The sequence below is a fragment of the Coenobita brevimanus genome, chromosome 90 (genome assembly GCF_032717465.1).
Source record: "Coenobita brevimanus isolate Jiangsu-jjx chromosome 90, ASM3271746v2, whole genome shotgun sequence".
Lineage (NCBI taxonomy): Eukaryota > Metazoa > Arthropoda > Malacostraca > Decapoda > Coenobitidae > Coenobita > Coenobita brevimanus.
In genome coordinates this window covers 13704797-13727387 of record NC_137043.1, presented here as the reverse complement: position 1 = coordinate 13727387, position 22591 = coordinate 13704797, and the positions used below count along the sequence as shown (strand labels likewise).

The following is a 22591-nucleotide window of genomic DNA, read 5'->3' as shown; positions in this document are numbered from 1 at the left end:
AAATCCCGGCTGGGGTGGGGAACAGTTTAAGGATTTGAATTTCATTAAATCAGGCTCTGCTGATCTACCAGAAGACCCGCCGACATGTCGTAAAAATACCCCCGCTAATACCAATACACCAGTCCTGTATGATACAGACCTTGCATGTATTCAATATGGACGGTGGGTGTTAGCGCCGAAGTGGTGACATGTAGAGGTGTATGGCATGTAGGGGGACTGCTGGGCCTTGATAGCAGGCTGTGAAGCCTATGCCCAGAGTCAGACACATTTAAAAAAAAAAAAAAAAGTCAATATGCATTTTCACGATTAGGCAAGATAGGCTTATTCTGAATTTTTTGCTCACAAAAATCCGGCTTATATCTTCACGCAGTGAGAAACTGTAGCTACGACTTGATTTCATGGGGTGGTATAAGTGGGCTTGAGAGTAATCAGAAACTCTGACTCGTTTTACAGGCTGTGATCTGACTGTGCCGGAATGATGTTACGCCTAGTTAGCCAAGAAGTGATGGGAACCTGCCGGGACTGACATGACTGATATTAGGACTTACATGATAAAGCAAAGGCTGACATGACGGAGTGGGGCCTACACGAAAAGACTGGGACTGACATGACTGGAATTGGAACCTACATGAAAAGAGGGGCTGACGTGATAGGGACTGGATTCTACATGACGAAACCGGGTCTGCCATGAATGAGTAGGAATGAAAGTAAGGAGACTGACTGAATCGACAGTGTTCAGAACCCATTGAATCTAATGATGTATTTCATCTCCACCCCTTCACTTCGATGACGTACTATTTATTTTACCCTTATTCATGGTAGGAAGGAGCTCTGTTAGTAAAGAGGTAAATGAAGGCTATATCGAACCCATCCAATTCGAATAGTGTCTTTTGGGCTAAACGTTATCGTCTGTAGATTAGTGGAATACAGTGGAAAATGGGTCATCACTCTGAAGAACTAAGCTACCACCAATAGCCTTTATCCAACTCAGGGAGGACGTCCAGCTGTGAAGAGTTTAATGAAGGCTATTTCTAACTCAAGTGGTTGGAAAAATATATCCTAATATTTATAAAACTTCTTTGAAATGGGAAGGGTATAACAAAATACCTCATTAGACTGAAAGTGGTATAGGAGGTGAGGGAACCTGAAATGGCGTGATCTGAACAGACAAGATTGGTCTAAAAATTGATATAACTGAACCTGATATAACATGACTGGACTTAAGCTCGAATTACTGGACCTGATCCGATATGACTGGACCAAATTCAACATGAACCAAAGTTGACATGACTGGACCGAAAGTGACGTGACTGCCTAGAGCCCTAGACTATTATTACTGGACCTGAACTAATGTGACTGGACCTGAACTAGTATACTGAATCTGAAATAGGATGTCTGAACCTGAACTAATATGACTGGACCTGAGTTAAAATGACTGGACCTGAGTTAATATGACTGGACCTGATCTAGTATGACTGGACCTGAGTTAATATGACTGGACCTGATCTAGTATGACTGGAACTGAGTTAACCCGCGGCGTCCCGTCGACGTACTTCCACGTCCTCACGTTATGTCACTGCCAATCCCTTTGACGTACTTCAACGTCCTGCAATTGCAAGGTTCATAATTTCCACAATTTTCAAAATTCGAGCGAGATTTTCGATTCGCCCACGTACCCAAGCCTCCCCTACCTGCCCCCAGGCGGGCAGCTTCCCAGACCCCGCGTGACCTGTGCTCGCCCTTGTCTCGGTCACTCACCTGTTAGCAGTGACCCAGGTCAGACATGGCGCGTAAAGGTCTCTCAGATGACGAAATACAATCCGCCCTGGATGCCTTCACTGTAGATAGTGATTCTCCACTTGATGATGATGTGCTGGATCGAGATTATGTGCAGCCTGAGGAGGAAATAACAAGCAGTGATGAGGAGGTCCCTTCGCCCCGGAAAAAGCGGTATGTCACGTATCGTAAGGCAAGGGAAGGCCAGCCTGCACCCAAAACACCTGCATGGACCTCTCTCCATCCCCTAGAGAGAGATTCTGATGAGGACGATGATGATGACGGCGGCTTAGGACGTGATGTTGCCTAGTGGCTGGGGAAGGAAAAAATCTCACCCCGAGGATCAGAAGGTGGGGCGAGAAGGCAAATAAAGTATGGCCTAGTGTTTTGTCTGGGGAAGGCGAAAGTGGTGTGGTGGGAGTGCGGGGTGAAAGGGAAGTGGTGTGAGGGAGGCAGCACGAGCACGTGGTGCACGTAGGCCTAGGGGAGAGGAGGTGGAGCCACTCCCCAGCACGTCTTTCGCCATACAATATTCCCATACTTCCTCCACACAGCCCCAGGATGTGGGGAAAGGAAGGAAAGGGAAGGGAAAGGGTAAAGGAAAAGGGAGAGGGAAGAGAAGTGCGAGTGATGAAAGGCGCCGCTCTCCACCTCCCCCACCACCACCAATGTTGCGTTGTGCCTTCAGCCATGTTTCAGAGAGTACCATAACTTCCTACACTACTGAAACTGTGTGGGATGGCGATATGACGCTCAGTATAATGGTAAGGCCAGTCAGTATGTGCCAAGTCTTATATAAACTTGAAACGGGTGTAATGTTTGCAGGAAAGTAATGTATAAGTTGAGAAATAGTGTAAGTTGAATGAAGTGATATGAAAACTACACCCACTGTATAAATCTGCGAAAATATGACGCTCAGTAAAACACTCTGGTCAGTAAATATGTGATAGCAAGATTATAAAGTGGAAACGGGTGTAATGTTAGCATGAATAAAATGTATAAGTTAAAAAATAGTGTAAGTTGTAATAATTGATGTCATGAGTACACCCACTGTGTAAATCTGCAAAAATATGACACTCAGTATAACACTCTGGTCAGTAAATATGTGATAGCAAGAATATAAAGTGGAAACGGGTGTAATGTTAGCATGAATAAAATGTATAAGTTGAACAATAGTGTAAGTTGTAATAATTGATGTCACGAGTACACCCACATTCTGGTCAGTAAGTATGTGATAGGAATTATATAAAGTGGAATTTGTTGTAATGTTAGTAGTAAGGTATTTTATAAGTTGAATACTAGTGTAAGATGAAACAAATGATATCGCGATAACACTCCCTGTGTAAGTACGCGCTAATATGACGCTTAGTTGCATCGTAAGTTCTGAAATTATGTGATATCAATTATATCAAGTGTAAACATGTGCAATGTTAGTGGAGAATTATTATATAAGTACAAAAATAGGTTGTAAGTTGAAATAGTAGTCATAGCGACTTCACCGTGTGTGTTATTATGCGCTATTATTACGCTATATATTTACATAAGGCCTGAAATTATCTCAAAACAGTTCTATAAAGTTGAAAAGTGTATAATGTTATTAGAAAAGTATTATGTAAGTAGAAAAAACACAATACGAGTTGAAACAACAGTCACAGTGAGTTCACTCACTATGTAAATAAGCGCTAACATTACGCTAAATGTTATCAAAAGGCCTGTGAATACGTAAAAACAGTTCAATAAAATGTAAAATGGTATAATGTTATTGTAGAAGTATTATGTAAGTAAAAAAAATGATATGTATCATGATTTTCGAATGTTAGCGATTCACCGTGACCAAGTTGTCCGATTTTGCTTGTTTCGCACGATGGTACAATGCTTATTTTTGCTCTGTTTTTGTATAAAATCCAATATACTCTTTTATCACATGTTTTTATGTTTGTAATAAATACATATCTACTTACTTTCATTGGTTTCCCAGACTTATAATACCATAGAAAACGTTAGAGGCTCAGACCGCCTACGGAGAACACGGGGCCAGGTGGGACCAAGGCATACCTGTTTAAGGTAATTATGGACCCCAGGGACCAATTTCTTTGTCACTGACCATTGTTTCTGACCAAAAGCGAAAGTTTTAGCAAAAAAAAAAAAAAAGGGTCGAAAAATGGTCGGGATTGGGGGGTACCAGTGGTGAAAAAGTGGTCGGGACGGGGCGTGTTAATATGACTGGACCTGAACAGTAGGCCTATCACTCCACCTGAGTAACTGGACCAGATCTAGAATGACTGGACCTGAGTTATTATGACTGGACGTGAATTAATATGACTGTACCGAAACTGACATGAGTAGACTCAAACTAACATGGCTGGATCTAAAATGATCTGACTGGACTTTCATTAAACTGGGTGGATTTTGCTGGCTATAGGAAAACCCTAGTGTAGCCTAAGTGGGGTATCGTTTTGCAGTTTATCGTTGTATTAATAAGACGATTTTATTCAGTTTAATAAAGCACCCTAGCACCCTGGTGATGGGGTTAACAAACACCAAACCCAAACCCTCCAGAGTAAAGAATCGCTCCCAAAGAGGATTAAAAGGCTTGGAGATGCTAGGAATGTAGTGTGAACAAGCACAAATTCCTTGATATATATGGGGCCATGCGCTATCAATCAAACTTCGCTGAAGTGGATCTTCAGAAGGGGACTTTGCTAGACTGAAGCCCCTGAAGTATGAAAATCCTAATGGAGATAAGGTGGAGCACCGTATAAGATATCGCTAGAGTGGAGCACCTTACCTGTGAAAATCTACAGGGTGTGACTGACTTACCGGGCAGCTCCAATGCTTCAATAGATACTCCCGGATTTTAAAAGACATCACCTGGTTGAAAATGGAGAGAGCTTAGTGGACTGTAATGGGTCTGAAATGGCCTGAAATGTCTCCTGCTGATAATTAAGCATAACAGGAATATGATGAGCTGTATGTAGACAATCGTTCTTCTGACGGACATGCCAGTCAGACGCAGGCAGATGAGTGCGTCAAGGGAAGCACCTTTGATAAGAAAGTTGCATCAGAAAAAATGCCATATTCTAAAATTTAGTATGAAATTTCTTACATGACTGCGGCTACATACTTTCCTTTTATATGTAGCCTACTATAGTTTTCGTCACTGAGCTTGCACGACAATGCCTACATAAAGTAATGAACATTTCTTCTTCCTCCTTTGTTTGTTCCCGGCATACGTTTTATTTGCCACAAAATTTTGTTTATTATTATTTCCCTACACCTGGAACAAGGAGACCACGGTGTTAAAGTGGTATGGTCTTATGGAGAGAACTGGTGCCTAACTATTAAAGAGGTTGTATAAATCAAGAGCACAAGGGGTGGGAGACAGGGGGAGTCCAAGAAGAAAGTGGATGTACGGTGTGAGAGTTACTGTAAGTAGGGAAACAGACCTAATATGGCTGTGGTAAAATGGTACAGCCCTGCGCAGAGAATGGGTGATGAGAGATTGAATGGGCTAGGATATATTGATCAGAAGCATAGAGAATGAGATGAACGAAGATAGGTGTGTAAGGATCTTGTGAGACAGGTGTAGTAGTAGATGTAATAGCTATGATGGAAAGAGCAGACCAGAGTGTAGACCAGGGCCATTCAACTGGTGGCCCGCGGGCCAAATCCGGCCCTTCAGTCGTTTTTCATTGGCCCTTTGACAGACTTGGAAAAATGCAAATAAACATAACACAGAAAATATTGCATTTTTCTTTTAATTTTGTGCCTAGGGGAATATGTAATAGCAAATTATATATGAAATATTCGTTTCATTCAATGTACATATATTTAGATGAAGGAAAAAATGGAGATAAAAAAAATCAATGTGTGGCCCTTTCATCAACCTTAGTTTCATAATCCTGTCCTACTCATAAAATACTTGAAGAGCCCAGATGTAGACCAATGCCCGTATGGAAAGAATGGGTGATGAAACAGTTAAAAAGGATACATCAGTTTAAAATGTAGTCAAGGAGTAAATCGAACATGGAAATCGATGAGGTGAAACGATGGAGTGAAAAATATATGAATGAGGACTGAGCAGCCAGGAGGACAAGGGTCTTACAAGGAATTCAGCAAAGTGAATGAAATGGCTTATGGGAAGTTGAGTCGCTTTTCACTTATAAGAATTATAAAATACTAAGCCTTTAACTACAAGTCCTTTCCACGTCGTTTTTATTGGAACAAGAGAGAGAGAGAGGGGGGAGGGGGATAATTATATACCGTAGTAAAGACTATCAAACCATCAACACGAAAACTTCGCTGCTTTGTTTATTCTTGTATTAAATTAAGATCAGAGGTTTCAAACGAGTGTTTCATTAAATTCGATGAAAACACAGTGAGATGTGTAATGTAATGTAAATATGTTCTCTTTAACTTGACCTAAAACTGCCGTCTCTATGATGAATGCTTAGTTGCTGCAGTACTGTAGATTAAGGCTGGAATACCGGTATGATGATAGTCACAAACAAGCACTATGAAAAGGATATGGAGACGTAGTATTGTCGTCATCTGCCACAGGACTAGCTACGGTACGTAAAACCAGCGCCTTCTATTGAGCTGCGACAGCTGGTGACTAGGCGCCATATTGCCTTCCACCCCTGCTCCCAACGCTTGTTCAACCACTTTGCTGTCTCCTGAATATATCTCTTTAGTACGCACTGCGTAAAGTAAGTTACAGAAGAACGAAACTCAGAGCCAAGATAAGAGGAATGAACTACAGCTCTGACTACAACAGCCATGCTTTATTGCTCCGTCAACATTGCAGGGGCCGAGGCAAGGGTACTCAGTCCTAGAATGTCCACTCCTTTTTCTACGTACGGGACTATGTGAAATAAGCTCAAATCATCCCTAGAACTCTCTTATGCGCCTCATCAGTTTGCACCACCTATGCCCACTGTCCCAACACGTGTATAAATATTCTGTCGAATTAATTGGCAACCACTTGACGTGTACCATGACTATTGTTGGCTGTCTGTCTGTATGTATATATTTATGTATGTATGAATGCATGTATGTATGCATGTATGGGTATGTATGTATTTCAGTCTGGTGGCTGTATAAAACATTAAATAAGGCAAATGAAATGTGTAGTACACTACCGTAATATTTATGCCAGTGATGTTAAATTGAGCGCACTGTATTTGTACTGGTATGGCTGTTTTATTTAGGTATTTTGTGCATAGATGGGCTTCACATACACCTGTCAGGCAAAAATACGCCATCGATTATCAAAATACTCTTCCCCTTCTAGGACTCACTTTTATCGAAAAAAAATTGCATGATGGCGGTTGAAATAGAATATCTGAGTGATCACAGCCATGAAAGACTTACTGATATTACTCTTAATATTTCAGGTTTCTGTGAAACACTCTTAAGCGAACAGAATTGTCTGACGTTAGCCTAGCTTGAATAAGATAACTGATGTGTCCTGACCATAAGATGAATTATACAAATCATATATATCTGTATATATCTACATTTTCTCTGTATCCATATAGGTAGAGATAGATTTTTTAATAATGTAACAAGGTTACATACTGACCACTATTTTTCTGTGGTTCACTTAGCTGGCAAATAACCGTAAAACCATATAGATGCTTATTGGTCAGTTGTGTTAAGGTGCTGCAACCGGATGTGGGACGGGTTTATTACTTACGAGTATATAGCTTAATGCCACTCAGGGAAGGGGGGCAAGTGACTCTTCTTAAGTATCGGCACTTAGTAGTCCAACCCCATGCCCTTATGCTAATGATGTGGCAGTAAGGAAGTAGAGGATGAGTGGGTGGAGTGTGTTGTGTGAGGTATAAGATGGCGTGGTGGTTTTCCAATAAGTTATTACCAAAACTGCCAATATCACCTTCCAGCCAATGTGCATTAACGTATATAATGTGTCCTGGCCTCATACTAATACTCTTGCTATCTCCATAATCGTTTCGGCTGAGAGTGTTAGTACAATTTATATAAGGCCTTTCATGCTCACTCAAAAACTAAGTAAAACTGTCTGTTCTTTCTCCTGCTATCATGTTAACACTTGCTACCATGAACTGTCATAATTAGCCCTCTCGATAACTGAATAAAATTGTCTGTTATCTTTCCCAACCACATACTGACGCTTTTGCTACCTCCACCTATCATTGTTAGATCTCTCATGCCCTCTTATAATAGTCGTTATCATCCTCGGCCTCATTCTAACACTCATGATACCCTACACATGTTGAGATAGTTTATATTGTCACCATTATGATGATACATCTGCTGGTTTCTCCTAAGCCTAATAAAATGGCATTAGAGAGAGAGATGTCCCGACTATGAGAGGATTAAAGGGAACAATAGTTATTTTCTCGGGCTCCTGGGTCACCTGACTATGAGAGGGATAATGGTGACAGTATTAACCCTCCGGCGCCTATACTGTCTTGTTTGGGGAAACAAGAATGAGCTAAGCAGTTTATTATCGAAACAGTCAGTAATGTACCTTCTCCAGCCACAAAACACATGCACATATAACAGTCCTCCATGGAATCATTAACAGTCTTCCTACTTCCAGATGATATAATTATTTAGTCTAGGGAGTGCTCTTGTTCTGATGGCTTTAGTAGCAACTATGATTCTTCCGCTATGCTAGGTAAAGTGACATGAAAACAGCAAAAACAGCTAATGACGTCATCATCCTGGCTGTGGATGTTTTAAAGTTGCATTTTGTCGGTCGTTACATACCTATCGCTAAGACAGTGATGTAGATGAATGAAGCCGATTTCTCCAATTTGATGTGCCTCTCTGCTGGAGCAGGTAACACGGAGGCAAAAACAAGATACAGTCAGACTTTGTCGTTCCTTCAGTAAACTGTATTGATCAGAGTCAAACACAAAGGCTTTTCTTCGCGTCACCTTAGTAGGGTTTTCCAAGTCTTTTCCTTAACGATTACTATTCACACAACATAGTAAAAGCTACTTTGTGTTATGTATACTGTATCTTTTTAAAGCCATTCAAGAAGCCAATCATGAGGACGAGGAAGAAGCAGCCTATACACAGGGAAGGGAGGGGTACTCGCTATTAGCAGGAGAAGTTTGTTGAAAATAAAATCATACACATCCACTGCAAAAGGGTCATATTAGGCAGACAGTTATGATCTGGGCTTAAGATTTTAGAAGGGGTTATACTGCGACCACCATCTCCCTCCCCTTTCACAGCAAAACGAGTTGGGAGAAGAAAACTATTGCTCATCTTCTACACGGAGGTCACTAAAGCAGATATTTAATTTTTGCTATCACGTTATTACTCTAATATACGATATGCAGCCGTCAATTATATTTCCAGGTTCCCAGTTGTGAGGTTTGGTGAACAGGAATAAGGGGGAAATACTGCGACCAACAGTCGGACCAACCAGAGAAGAAGGGAAGGGACACACACACACACACACACACACACACACACACACACACACACACACACACACACACACACACACACACACACACACACACACACACACACACACACACACACACGAGGTGGAAGTGATGGGTAAGGATGGAGGTGGGAGTGATGGTGGGGTGGTGAGGGCAGTAAACAGGTATCGAACGAATTCAGAAATTGCACAAGCATGTAATCATGTCATTTGACACGCACTATAAAATGAAAATGTTTGGTCTTTCCAGTACACGCCAACTATTCACCTGTCGGTTGTGCTGTCACGAGCTAAAATTCGCCGACAATACTCTTCCAGTATTGTGTCTTGTCTCCCATGTTTCTCATTCCTCCACAAACATCAGAGGGTGTCCTCCCGTATCTTGCCTTCAGTTGTGTGTGTGTGTGTGTGTGTGTGTGTGTGTGTGTGTGTGTGTGTGTGTGTGTGTGTGTGTGTGTGTATGTGTGTCTACTTCATATTATTACCCCAGAAAAATATTTCATATAAAACCTTCCATTGCCAAAGCCGATAGAGAGTGTCAGCAACCTATTGATCGTGATAGTACAGTCAACAACAGAAGACCTGTCGCCTTTCCTGCCCATCCCTCCGTAGACTTCAATAATCGACTTCATTATCTGGCCAGAAAGAGAGAGAGAGAGAGAGAGAGAGAGAGAGAGAGAATATCATTGATAGTGCAACGTACACGTGCAGTTTCTGACACTACAACAGTAGTTAGAGATGGGTGGTTATTTTCCAGACGTGGCTGTCCGCTCCGTGTGCGTGTATCTTCCAACATAATGTTACTCGTTTATCTTGTCAGGTGTGCCGGTTGGAAGCAGTGCCACTGCCATTAGTACCATTTTCATTCTTTCCTGTATTATTTGGTTTATCAAACCTTGGCCTTGGAACAGAGTATCATGAGACATGGAGAATCTTACCTACTAATGTATTTACAAAACTGAGAGTGCGAAGGTGTAAGATATGAGGCTTCCAGTCTGGGTGTCTTGTATGAGACCTGCAGGTGCAAAGATGTAGCCTATCCATGCTCCCAATATCTGAGGGGCATCTATGGAACCTGTGAGTGCTAATATCCGAATGACTCTTATGGAACCTGAAAATGTTAAGCTGTATGCTGTCTTTCAGTATCAATGAATAGAATGCCTTTTATGGAACCTGTGAATGCGAAGGTAAATGCAAACTCCCAATATCTGGGTGTCATTTGTGGAGTTTGTGAGTGATGAGGTGTAGACAATCTCCAGTTGACTAGAATCACTTGAAGGGAGCAAGAATATACTAAACTTAGGCCGTCACTCTCTCCTCTATATGCACCTTCTGTTCTCGTATCGTAAAAATTCGGGTAGGGGAGAGTTGGCTGTCTTACACCTGCAATTCCTATCGTAAGCCTCTCGCACAACCTGGGTTTGAAGTATCAGTCCAACTAACCATAAAGTTTTGCACGAACCAGAAATATACCACTCACTGTGGCAGGCAGCAGGAGGAAGATGAGGAGGTGGAGGAGGTGGAGGAGGTGAAGGAGGAGGAGGAGGAGGATAGTTGGGTGAACAGTATACGTTACATCCTAGGAGGAGGAGGAGGAAGAGGATATTTGGTGGACGGTCTGCTGTATATATAGGCTAATGGGTCCCGGGCATCCCCTACAACATAATCTGCGTCAGTCGATTTTATTGTAAACTGTATTTTGATCCACCATCGTAAAGCTGGTTTAACAGGGGTATGGGGAAAATAACGTGTCCAACAGTCAGACCACCCAAGAATCGACTTAACAATCATCCAGTTGCGAACTGGATGGGTTAATCAATGCACCACGGCTCTCTCCCCATTCCCGCATCATACTGTGCATCCAAACTCCCAAACCAACTTGTACCTAGCAGTGTGAATTGCTGAAGTGCCAGTTCGAACAGAGCGTGTGCACAAACCCTCGCTGTTGTGGCCCCTGACTCATCTGGAGGTAGTAGGTGAACACAGAGGGTGTATAACTGGATTACGAAACCTTCTGGTTATATCAGTGCCACCACGAGAAGACGTCCCTCTCCAACACCGTGTTCAAACTTTAAAAGAAGCTTGTAAGCTAACCCAGAGACTTCCTGCAAGGCTACTACCAGTAGAGGCTAGGGAGCGGAAGATATTTTGCATTTGTCAGTACTTTCTTGCATACATGATATGTAAGCAAATATACAGTTTTCACATTAACTTGGCTTAAAATTGACATGTCTTCATCTTGCATGCTGAGTTGTAGCGAAAGAGTAACATCAGAATATGATGCTAGAAATGAAAAAGTGATAATGAGGCTGAGCTGCAGCATTGCCTTTTTAAGATGCAAAAAGACGAAAGTCTGGGCCTTGTTAATTGGGACTAACTGTTACTTAAATTCCACCTCATACTAAACAACTAATTCGTCCTTCAGTGTGCCTTTTAGCGTATTTATCCACAATATCATGAGGAGTGGGGGGGGGGGATCAACGAGAATATGCCATTACATGTTCCAGTCACTCCCCATATTTCAATCAGCTTAGGAGATTCTTTTTAAATGGAGGCATTTGTTACATACGTGAGCCTATTTTACATTGGAAGGATCTCTTTAACCTAAAATTAATTGTCTGATACAAGCAAGAAGAAACTATAGAAAGACGTCATCGTAGTTAGAGGTTAATAAAAGACGCTCTCTCTCTCTCTCTCTCTCTCTCTCATCACGGTATATACATTAACCGTGCTGCAAAGCGCTATCTTGAGGTAAATACCGTACTGGGGTATGACGCCATAGGAGAAAAGAGCGATGAGTCACTAAGCCTTCATTACATGAAATTACGCCTTTCATTATCTAAGCGTCACATTCACTCGGACTTTATGAGCCTTGCTTACACGCCTTTCTTAGCGATGTATTTTGCACGTTACACTACAGTATTCCTTTTTACACTGCTTGTTACTTTTGCATAACTAACGTGCATGGGAATATTATCCTGCCATATGCAATTATAAACTACTAAGGAAGAGATGTCACAAAGCATTAGCGTTGCTCATGGGGTTCGAAGGCTCTAACACATCTTCCTTAAAGTTTACCTTGGATTTTAAAGGTGCCGTCTTTTAATACTGACAAACTGTATAAGCAGCGTAGCAACAGGAAAGCTCAAGCATTCCGTTTACCGAAATGAATTGGTAAGGGAGAAATGTTATATAGCCTCCTTAAAATTCTAAGTCTGGGTGACCAACTTGTGAGTGTATTCTTGCAGCTGCCAGACGATTTTTTTCAATTTTGGAAGGTCTCGTATGGAAGAGGTCAACAAAGGCAACGTTTAACCCGTTTTGCGCAAGAACCTATCCTAAGCTGAATACAGTCTTGAGGAAAAAGAACATGAAACAGAGATTCCGGGCTCAAATGGACTAGAATAAGATAACTCCCCAGTGCAGCACAAAATCCATATCTTTAAATCTCTTGGAGTTGAACACCTTAATTCCGACTACTTTTCATTTTTTGTCAAGTTTAACCCTTCATCTGCAGCAACATGTTTTCTTACCCACGTCACTGGTGTGGTGAATACGGGAAAAAATAGGGTGTTTTCACTATCTTTTTAACTCACTTATACTTTACCAACAGTTTTTTAATTTTTAGCCATAAAAACTTCAGTCATTCCACTAACCATTGAAACAAACCGGAGGTCTGCATGTTGTCCAGGGCAGGAGGGAAAGCGATCTGAATAGGTGTTTTTGCGGTCGTCCAGCGCGAGTCGCCCAGACAGACACAAAGCAACGTTGCAAGTGGCCACCATGGTACATGTGGGATGAAGATTGGAAAGTAACTTCCATCCTTTTGTAATACTGAAAAAAGTTATTCGCTAATTGCCAATTATGAGGACATTTGCTGCATTGTACAAAGGTATGGATGTAACCTACAAGAACAAAACCACATGTGCTATACTTCTTGACACCCTCTCAACTGTGGACACCTATAGCTTCATAGTAAACAGCTATATAGAATTGTTTTGACTAGAATGTGGCGAAGATAGTTGGTAAATGCGATTCTACGCAGGAAGGTGAAGGATATGACACTGCCAAGGGGATAAACCCCAACTAATGACTCACCAGTGATAAGGTGCTGATGAAGAATTAGCTAGTTATTATTTTTCATCATATCCAAGCTGTATTTCTGGCCGACATGTCACATATTGTATTAATATTTGCCTTGTATGCCTTAATCTATTATGATGCAAACCTTTCAGTAAAGCAAGTTTAAAGTGCCTAAATCGACAACAGTTAAGAACTTTACAACCGGGTTGGCAACAATGCTTCTATAATAGGGGGAGGCGGTGGCTCAATCGGTAGAGGGGTGGCTTGCAGTCCTTACGGACCCAGGTTCGAATCCCGGCTGGGGCAGGGAACAGTTTAAGGATTTGAATTTCATTTAATCAGGCTTTACTGATCTACCTGAAGACCCGCCGACATGTCGTAAAAATACCCCCGCTAATACCAATACACCAGTCCTGTATGAGACAGCCCTAGCATGTATTCAATATGGACGGTGGGTGTTAGCGCCGAAGTGGTGACATGTAGAGGTGTATGGTATGTAGGAGGACTACTGGGCCTTGATAGCAGGCTGTGAAGCCTATGCCCAGAGTCGGACACATAAAAAAAAAAAAAAAAAAAAAAAAAAAAAAAAAATAAGGTTGTTGTGTGTCCTTTAGGTGTCTTCTCATGCTGAATAAATTCGTGAACGGTTTGCATCTCGCTTTTGTGTCTGAGTCGCAGTCTATTTGTCTGTGTTTGTCCATCTATCCATCCATCCATCCATCCTCCTTCATCTATCTGTCATTTCATCAGCCTGTCTATTTGTCCGTCAATCCATATTCTGTCTGTCTGTCTGTCTATCTTCAGATGCCGCAGTTCAGAGGTTGGTCAAGCAAAGTGCCCTGATGTTACCTCAGATGCTTTAATGCAGGAAAGGTTGTCCACAAGTGAATTTCTTTGATGTCACCCTGTCTTATCAAGATGCCCTCACTCCAGCTCACACCAGCATGAGTCATAAATCCTTCGACCCCATCTCTCCACCCATCCTCAGTCACCCAGTTCCCCCTCTTATCATCCATTTCACACCACCTTCACTCTTTCACCTATCCACGTTGTCCCATCACCTCATTCTCGGTCTCCCATCCTCCCCCATTCCCCCGCCACCTCACCCACATACACTTTTCAAGTCAGTCTCTCATTCTCCATTCTCTTCCAGTTTGTCGTCCACTGCAAACACAGCAACCCTCGTGTCGTCTCATGCCGGAACTGTAAGATACCCTCTGACATATGCTACCTCAGGGCCGTATTCTAAGTAACACTGAAGATATCGTAACACCTCTTCCTTCGTGGTTTAGCCTACGTATGTTGCCTTAACTGTCTCAGGGTGACACTGTAAATGTCAGTAATTTCTGTTAGCTACTGTTAAACTATATATTTTACCGAACTTCTTGTCTTGCTTTTACTTTTCCCATCATTTGAGAAGTACAACTGAATCACTAATATTATCATAATACATTACAGTCCAAGCTGGCAACACTTATGAACCCTTAATGTGTTCTTTGCTGTTTATGACTAGTGTAAAATCTATCGAAATAAATGTAGAAAAGACATATCTGCCTGTAATATGGTTGTGGTAATTTATCCTTTCTAAACCAAATTAATAGACGAATCTTTTCATTATTAACTGTGATTATGACTCTTACCTTGTCATTCGCGCCCACACTTCAAATACTACTAGGCTATCATGAAAGAATTGGGTCCACCCATGGAAAAGATGTTTGCTGGGGAGGTTCAAGTGCTGCGGCCCGAGTTAAGAGTTTTTCAAGCATTATGAGGGTCCAGATCGAGCCGAAACTGTCGTATCTACCTAATTAACAACTTTATAATTGTGGATACGGTTCTTGCATCTGAGCAATCTATAGTACTGTGATGCTTGACATGGAAGCCTTCACGAAATGGCATTGCTATGACCAGGCGATGGAACTACCTGGTTATACAAGCGTTACTCAGTTCCTTCCCTATCCCTTGAAAGGAGGATGGTGAACTGCAGAAGAGCAGTTGCGGCCTTCGGCCCAGCAGATCAACGTTTATAGGGGCCTTGGGTTGCAACTACTGCTACAGTTACCATGACATTATGATATCAAAGGTCATATTCTCGTTAGTTACCAAGGTTGACTAGCATCTCTTGCCAAGCGATTTATTTTGCATACTGCACCTTACTATCCACTTGTTTATTACGCATATCCTACTAAAATTGATGCCTAGAACAGTTTACATAACATAAATGGGAATAATTCCATGCATGTGCACAAATAAACTATGATAATAAGGAAAAGATGTTGCGGCCTTGCCTGGTGAGAGTTTGGACCCAGGATACATTATAGTTAATATCGTGTTGCAGTATAGTCAAACATCCTGCCCAGTCAGTTCATCCATCATTCAGTCGTTTTTTTTTTTTTCCATTTGGGGCATTGGACTCGGGACTAGGGTACTCAGTCCTGCCATCTAAGGTAAAGGTAACCAGCTTCACTTGCCCCTGAGTGGCATTGTGTAAGCAATATACCCCAAATACCCTGAGTGGCATTGTGTAAGCAATATACCCCAAATACCCCTTGACTGTAGGTGAACCTTTAAGGTCCTCATCCGGTTGCCGTGAATCCTCTAAATAGACCACCAGGCGTCATATCGTTTTATAGTTGCCACCCAGCGTACTAACTGGTTTCCTGGATTACAAAAAATAAATTTGCTTGCCATTCAGCATAGAACCATCTTTAGGTTGTACTACACCGAATGCGATAATGAATTCCCCTACATACCTGCAGTATAATACAACAATTAATTTTAAACTAATACATTATTCATGCTCCACAGAGACGAGTCGTCGGTCGGGGTGGTCGAGGAAAGTTCAAGTCGGACTCGAGACTCACAGGTTCAAGACGGAAGGTAGGTACTCCTTGTTGTGGCCAACGCCTGCCTGATCATGTAATTACCCTTCTCCTTCAGTCCACCATCCCCCTTTCAGGGCATGGGGAGGGAGTTGAGAGATGTTTGCATAACCAGGCAGCAGAGCCACCAGGTTATATTCTTGCCACAATGTGAATAAGTCTTTCTCCTTATTCAGCTTAAGAGGCTTCTGAGAAAAGCCTTTATCAGTACATATAGCATATCTTCATAAATTTGCCATCGGCAGACTATTTTATTCATCTTAAGAGATACTCAGAACTAGAGAAGTTAGAGTTATAGAAAGTTTCTGAACATGTGGAGTTAGCCAGAAACTACATGAACCGGTTCATGTAGGGGTTGTTCGGATGCAGGTCAGAGAAGGCGGGGTAGGGTGGGAAGGCTGAGATGGTTGCTGGTGGTGGGCTAGAGAGTGATGAGTACTTTGTGTGAAAATGGGTGTTGCATGAGGTACAATAGCAGACATCTCATGACTCAAGTAAAAATTCATCCTTGTTCTGAAGTTGCTCACAATCGCGTGGTTCCTTTTTTCATATACTGTAAATAGTTTATTTACACCGACTCAAAGCTGTTAGAACCCAATGAGACCTTTGTTTGTTAACCAGTAATGTATATTCTACCTGGTTGGAAAGGATGAAATTTGGTCTTGTACGCTTGATCGCGGTTTATCCATTATATCAACGAAGAAAGCTGAAATGATATATAACATACAAGTTGTGACAACAGAAACGGGGATGAGACACTTCTGTGAGTAAAATCATGTTGATGGAGCAAGGAAAAATATTAAAAGAGCGTAATGTACCGTAGCGGTTACTGTTGTTTTTGCTGCTGCAAGCTCCCCAAGCTTATCTGATACAAGAACCCGGTGGATTGTAGGCTTAAGTTGCCCACCTGTACTCCTCCATCCTCCTTTCTGGAGTTATACAAAGTACAAAGGAGTACAAAGGAAAAGAAATGGCAACAGATCTATTGGTCCTTTCGTGGCCGCTTGGTATAGGGAAGGTTATAACTAATAAAATTATTCTATCAGGTGAAGACAAGAATAGGAAATCGGGAAGGCTGTTGCACACCCACCAAACCCTCCAGACCAAACTGGCAGGAATGAGTGAGCAGGACCGCCAAGCAGCATAGAAATCTGTTGTGGAGATTTCACAGGAAAGAGGGAAAAGAAATCATATTCTATAGTATCTACCTGAAAATGAGAGTTACATTATCAGCATTATTTGTCGATGTTGTTCTACAGTTGTATCGTCCAGACTGAAAAAAAAAAGTGTTATGCACAACAGAAAGGTATTATGCAGGAGGGAACATACTTAACTGGGGGTTGATGGTTGATATTCGTACTTATCCAAGCGATTTTTAAAGGTAAGTACTGTATCACAGTTTCCTGCAGTGGAGAGAAGTTTGTCCCATATATCAACTCTGTAAAAGAAGAAGTGATTAGCTTCGTGTTACTGAAATAATTTGCCCATCATTTGATGCCCATTACCTCAAACATAACTTGAACAATCAACTATGAAGTATTTATCGATAACCATATTATTGTGTCCTTTGAATATTTTGAATACTTGAATTAAATATTCTCATGACCTGCGTTTAGTTAAGGTAAAGAGATTCAGGGCTTCCAAACATTCCTCGTATGGATTATTTATAATTATTGGTATCATTTTTGTTACCTTTTGCTGTACTCTGTCAAGTGTCTATACAGTATATATTTTTAAAAATACGTTGACAAGAACTGAATGCAATACTCCAAGTGCGGGCATATCACTGAATTATACAATGTGAGGGCAGTATTTTCAGATTTATATTCAAACTGTCAGCCTATGAATCCAATAATTTTTTTGGCTTTTTTAACAGCCTGTGTATTTGTCTGCTTGGTTTAAAATCACTTGTTATTATAATTCCTAAGTCATTTCATGGCTTACATGGTCAAGCAGGACATTATTCATATAATAACTAACCCCTGTGTGTTTACTGCCATCTTTTTTTTCTTAATACTGAAGTCCATTTGCGATGTTTGGATCCAGATAAACAGTTGTTCAAGATCTCACTGAATTGCCTGCCTCTGCAATGCCGTCTACTGTGTTACCTATTTTAGTGTCATTGGGAATGTTAGAAATTTTAGAAAGTATTCCTTCATCAGTACCATTTACGTATATTAAAAAAAAGGATAGGACCTAACACTGAATCCTGTGGCAATCCACTTGTAACATCTATCCAGTCTGATTCTTTTCCGTTTATTACAACTCTTTGCTTTAGTATTGTGAGCCAATCTTCGATCCATCCAAACACACTGCCACTAGACTTTGTGCCTTTAGCTTCTGACGCAGTCTTTTGTGCAGAACGTTGTCAAAGACCTTTTTGAAATCAAGATAGACAATGTCAAAGAATTTATGCCCATATTTTTAAACTTTTCCCTCCCTGTTAGATGCATGGGAAGGATACCGTTTGCTGAACTGGTATTTAAAAACAAAAGCCCTAGCTGCTCGAAGGGCAAGGTCTTCCCTTCGAGCAACCGAAATTATTAGAACTTGATTGAATCATTTGACCCGTCTCTTCAAAAATCCTTTAGCAGTTTTTGTACATTCCTTTGTTGTTTATTGTCTTAAAAAATATTTAAAATGTTAATGAAAGGTACTTTATAATTTTATTAATACGATTTACAACGTTATACTGGTTTTAAAGTGCTCTTTGTATCTCTCTAAAAGTGTTACCCTTGTAACATGAGATGTTTAGCCAGACATAAACAGAGCAAACGACGTTCTACTTCCAATATTCATCTAGTCTTATATGATCTGACTCTGACAAATCTTATACATTAGGGCTAGGGTCACATGATTTTTTTCAAGTAACAATTTGCTTGTTAATTTGCCCAGAACAGGATAATCTGCCATAAAGGTCACACGAGTGGTTCAGCTTATGTCTTCCAGCTGGAAAAAAAAAAAAAAAAAAAAAGCAAGTGAGCCCTACCACTCGAGTACATAAGACGGACGTTAACCCCTTAAGTGCGGGGATTATAATTACATATGCATATAGCAAATACCTTCAGCTTTCTCCTGGGATGTTTGTTAAGGCTTCATCGACTACCATAGGACTTGTGGAGATTTCTGAAGTTGGGTAACGGAGTCTCCATTTTACACTTCCTGACTCCCCGTAATATGATTACCACAGCCTGATATTGTCACTAGAAACACTATTCTTTGATTTTTAAGTAGTTTGGAATCCATACCCCCCCAAAAAAAAAACTGTGAAAGCAATGTAAATTACGGGTGCGTACCAGCTTCCCACCCGCGTTTGTTCCCTGCCAGTATTCTGTCATTTATTATTCATAAACACACTCACATTTTATATTCCTGGTACTTTATTACATTTATATATATATATATATATATATATATATATATATATATATATATATATACAGTATTTATCCATAAGTTTCCTTCAGTAATAGTAGTTTATTTTCACTCCAGGCATTCACTTTCTCGTTCAGTAAACTAGCGTAGAGAGCAAAGTTTTCATTGCCATTACTCCAAGTATTTGTAATCATATTCTTATATTAGTAATTATTTATATTTCTATTTTATTTACACTATATTATACACTGTCACTTCCAGTAAATAAGGGCTCCTTTCCCTTGGAGCCAGGATGAACTTGGGACACTGAAGCACTCGTAGTTTATCACCATTTCCTCCACTGGCTCATCACACGATTCACCAAAAAGATTGTAGTCACTGTCCATCATTATCATGGATAAATTAGCCAGTTCACGCTCCACAGCAGAGTCACTTAGTCCTTTACCCCTTCCCACACGAGATTTAGTAGGGGTAGAGGTCACAGGGCCCTCCAGAAGCGGCCAAAATGGAGGGGCACGATTGCTACACAGTTTCATCGCAAGAGACAACACTGAACTGAATGATTAGGCAGATATGGGGCCGCCAAGGGTTGACAACGTCAGCGAGGTGACAGCTGCTAATTTATATGCTGTGAAATGATTGGCAGGATATAGACAATACATAATAAATTAAGTAGTTCCAGGTGAATGTAAATATCACTTAGGCTTCTCCCTTCCTTTCTTATATTTATTTTCAAGGGGAAATAAACAGGGAAAATTAGCGAACGAGTGCACGTGGGGTGTTACTAGGTGATTATTAGCCAATTCCTGAGTATGGCACTATCAATTACCTTTTTTCTTTTTTATATATATTGCATAAAAATAAGACATAGGGCTCATGCCAATGGATGAAATGAGTGGAAAAATCCGAGCAAGAATTGCCTAGAGTAGTGCAGCTGGGGCAAGTGGGAGGAGAAGGTAATGGAGGGGAGGTAGGGAGGGGAGTCAAGGACGGGTAGAAATGCCTAAATTGTCGACAATGGATGGGAGTACAGATGACAGTTGCAGCACTGACTATTGTTAGACATGGCAGTACTGACAGATGATACAAACAACCACTTGAAATCCCGAGCGAATTCAAAATAACACAGAATCGCAAAAGTGACGCCGCGGTATGATCCATTGCACCCGAGCGTGACGAAAGTGACGCCCCGAGGTTAAGGGGTTAACAAGCGATTCTTACATTGAAGATAATAATATTCCTTGAGTATAATTTATTATCAGAATACTCTCTTGAGGAATGAACATCACTGTGGTGTTAGCCAGAATGGCATTTATGGCTGAATACAAATCAACAGTATGGATGTGACGACGACTTCCCACATTTCAAATGAGCTATGCTTTCATTATCCAGCACGAGATATGCGTGCTTTTATGTAGTAGGTTATAAATCTAATGCCTCCAATATCAGCAGGATGGGTCGTTTTAGCTTAGCAGGATTACCAACCTGAACATTTTCCCTTCCCTTCCAAGGGAATCTGTTTGGATACCAATGAAAGTCAAAACTTCTTTGACAGGCAGGGAAAGTTTAGGGAATGGATTATTTTTAAGAATACGGCTGTTAGTCTTGTTGCACATGTTTAATATATTATTGGAAAAATCCAACATTCATTAGGCAAGAGTGACTGTTCCAAAAACCATGTTGCGTATCTTTGTTAGATTATTTGTTTCTAAGTGTTTTGCAATCATATTTCTGATAATAGTTTCAGGCAACTTACAATCCTCTTGTGTTTAACTTATTTGGGTCTAGTTTTCTGGTTGTACTTTGTTGCCCTTTTTGAACACTGAGGTTACATTTGCAAGCTTCCACTTGTGTGGCACCTTACTGTTTTTTAGAGAAAAAATAAAATTAAACTTTCACGCAAAGGCTTTTATATTTAATTCTGTAGCTCCTTTAATACATATGGATATCTTTTTTTCAGCCCATGTGTTTTATTCTTCCGCTTACTCATTGCAAGTTGTACATCGCATTCACTACCTGCAACATCATAGATGTTGTAGCCATCTTCTACAGGATCTAGGGAAACTGAATGAATCCTATGTGTGTTTTGTACTGTAAATCAGACACATAGAAAGTATTTAGAATTCTTGCCATCTTAGTGTCATCATAAGTATGTTCTTTGTTATCAGTGATTAAGGGTCCAATTGTGGACTTATCACCTTTTTGCTTCTGATGTAACTGAAAAATTCATTGGGATATGATTTACTAATGCTGGCTAAATGTATCTCAGTGTTTTTCTAACTTTGCATGATTAATTTCTTGGCCTTCTGTCGAAGTCCATATTTGTTTTTATCCCTTTGACTCTTTGTAGTTTTATAATTTTTGTATGCAAAATTTTTTTTTTTTAACAGATAGTGTTTAATATGGGAGTTCCACCATTTTGGTTTAGAATTTTTGGAAAGCCTTGTGTTTCATGTTGGAATAGATAACTTGGCTGCACTGAAAAGAGTTTCTGTAAAAGAAATTTCCTTGCATCATTAATGACTAACGTTTTAGTGATGGGATGCCAATTGCTGGCACTTACAATTACCTGTAATCTATTAAAATTAACCTTTTTGTAGTTGGGAACTTTGTTATAACTGTACTAAATTCTGCTTGTACATTAACATTACGAAATTTTCTGATGTGGCTAAGACAAGATCTACGATGTAAGCTCCACGTGTTTGATAATTTAGAGACTGATACAATGAACTTTCCTGCAAATTTGTATACAGGTTTTACACTGTGTGCGGGGATAGGGCTTATCCAGTTTTCGGAGCTTGTAAAATAAAATTGCCAATTTTTTCAGTGCTTTTGATACAAGAGATCTTGGCAGTTTGACTGTAGATTTCATTGTCTATGTTCACTGGCTCTTCAGGTGGACGATAAATTACGGTAATCAAAGAGTGATTTTATGACAAGATTCATTTATAAAATGAAGGCAAATACTGTCAGTGCTTTCAATAGATGACTTGGTAATATATGACTAGATGGAATCCTGATTTACTAT

At 40.6% G+C, this 22591-nt stretch overlaps 1 protein-coding gene across 1 annotated transcript in view; it reads left to right on the top strand.

The window, feature by feature from the left end:
* LOC145411601 (uncharacterized) overlaps positions 1–22591 on the top strand; it is a 176675-nt gene that overhangs the window by 45789 nt on the left and 108295 nt on the right. Inside the window, exon 2 of the mRNA XM_080281612.1 lies at positions 16115–16186. Within this exon, the coding sequence (XP_080137738.1) occupies positions 16115–16186 (72 nt within the window). The remainder of the gene's footprint in view (positions 1–16114; positions 16187–22591) is intronic.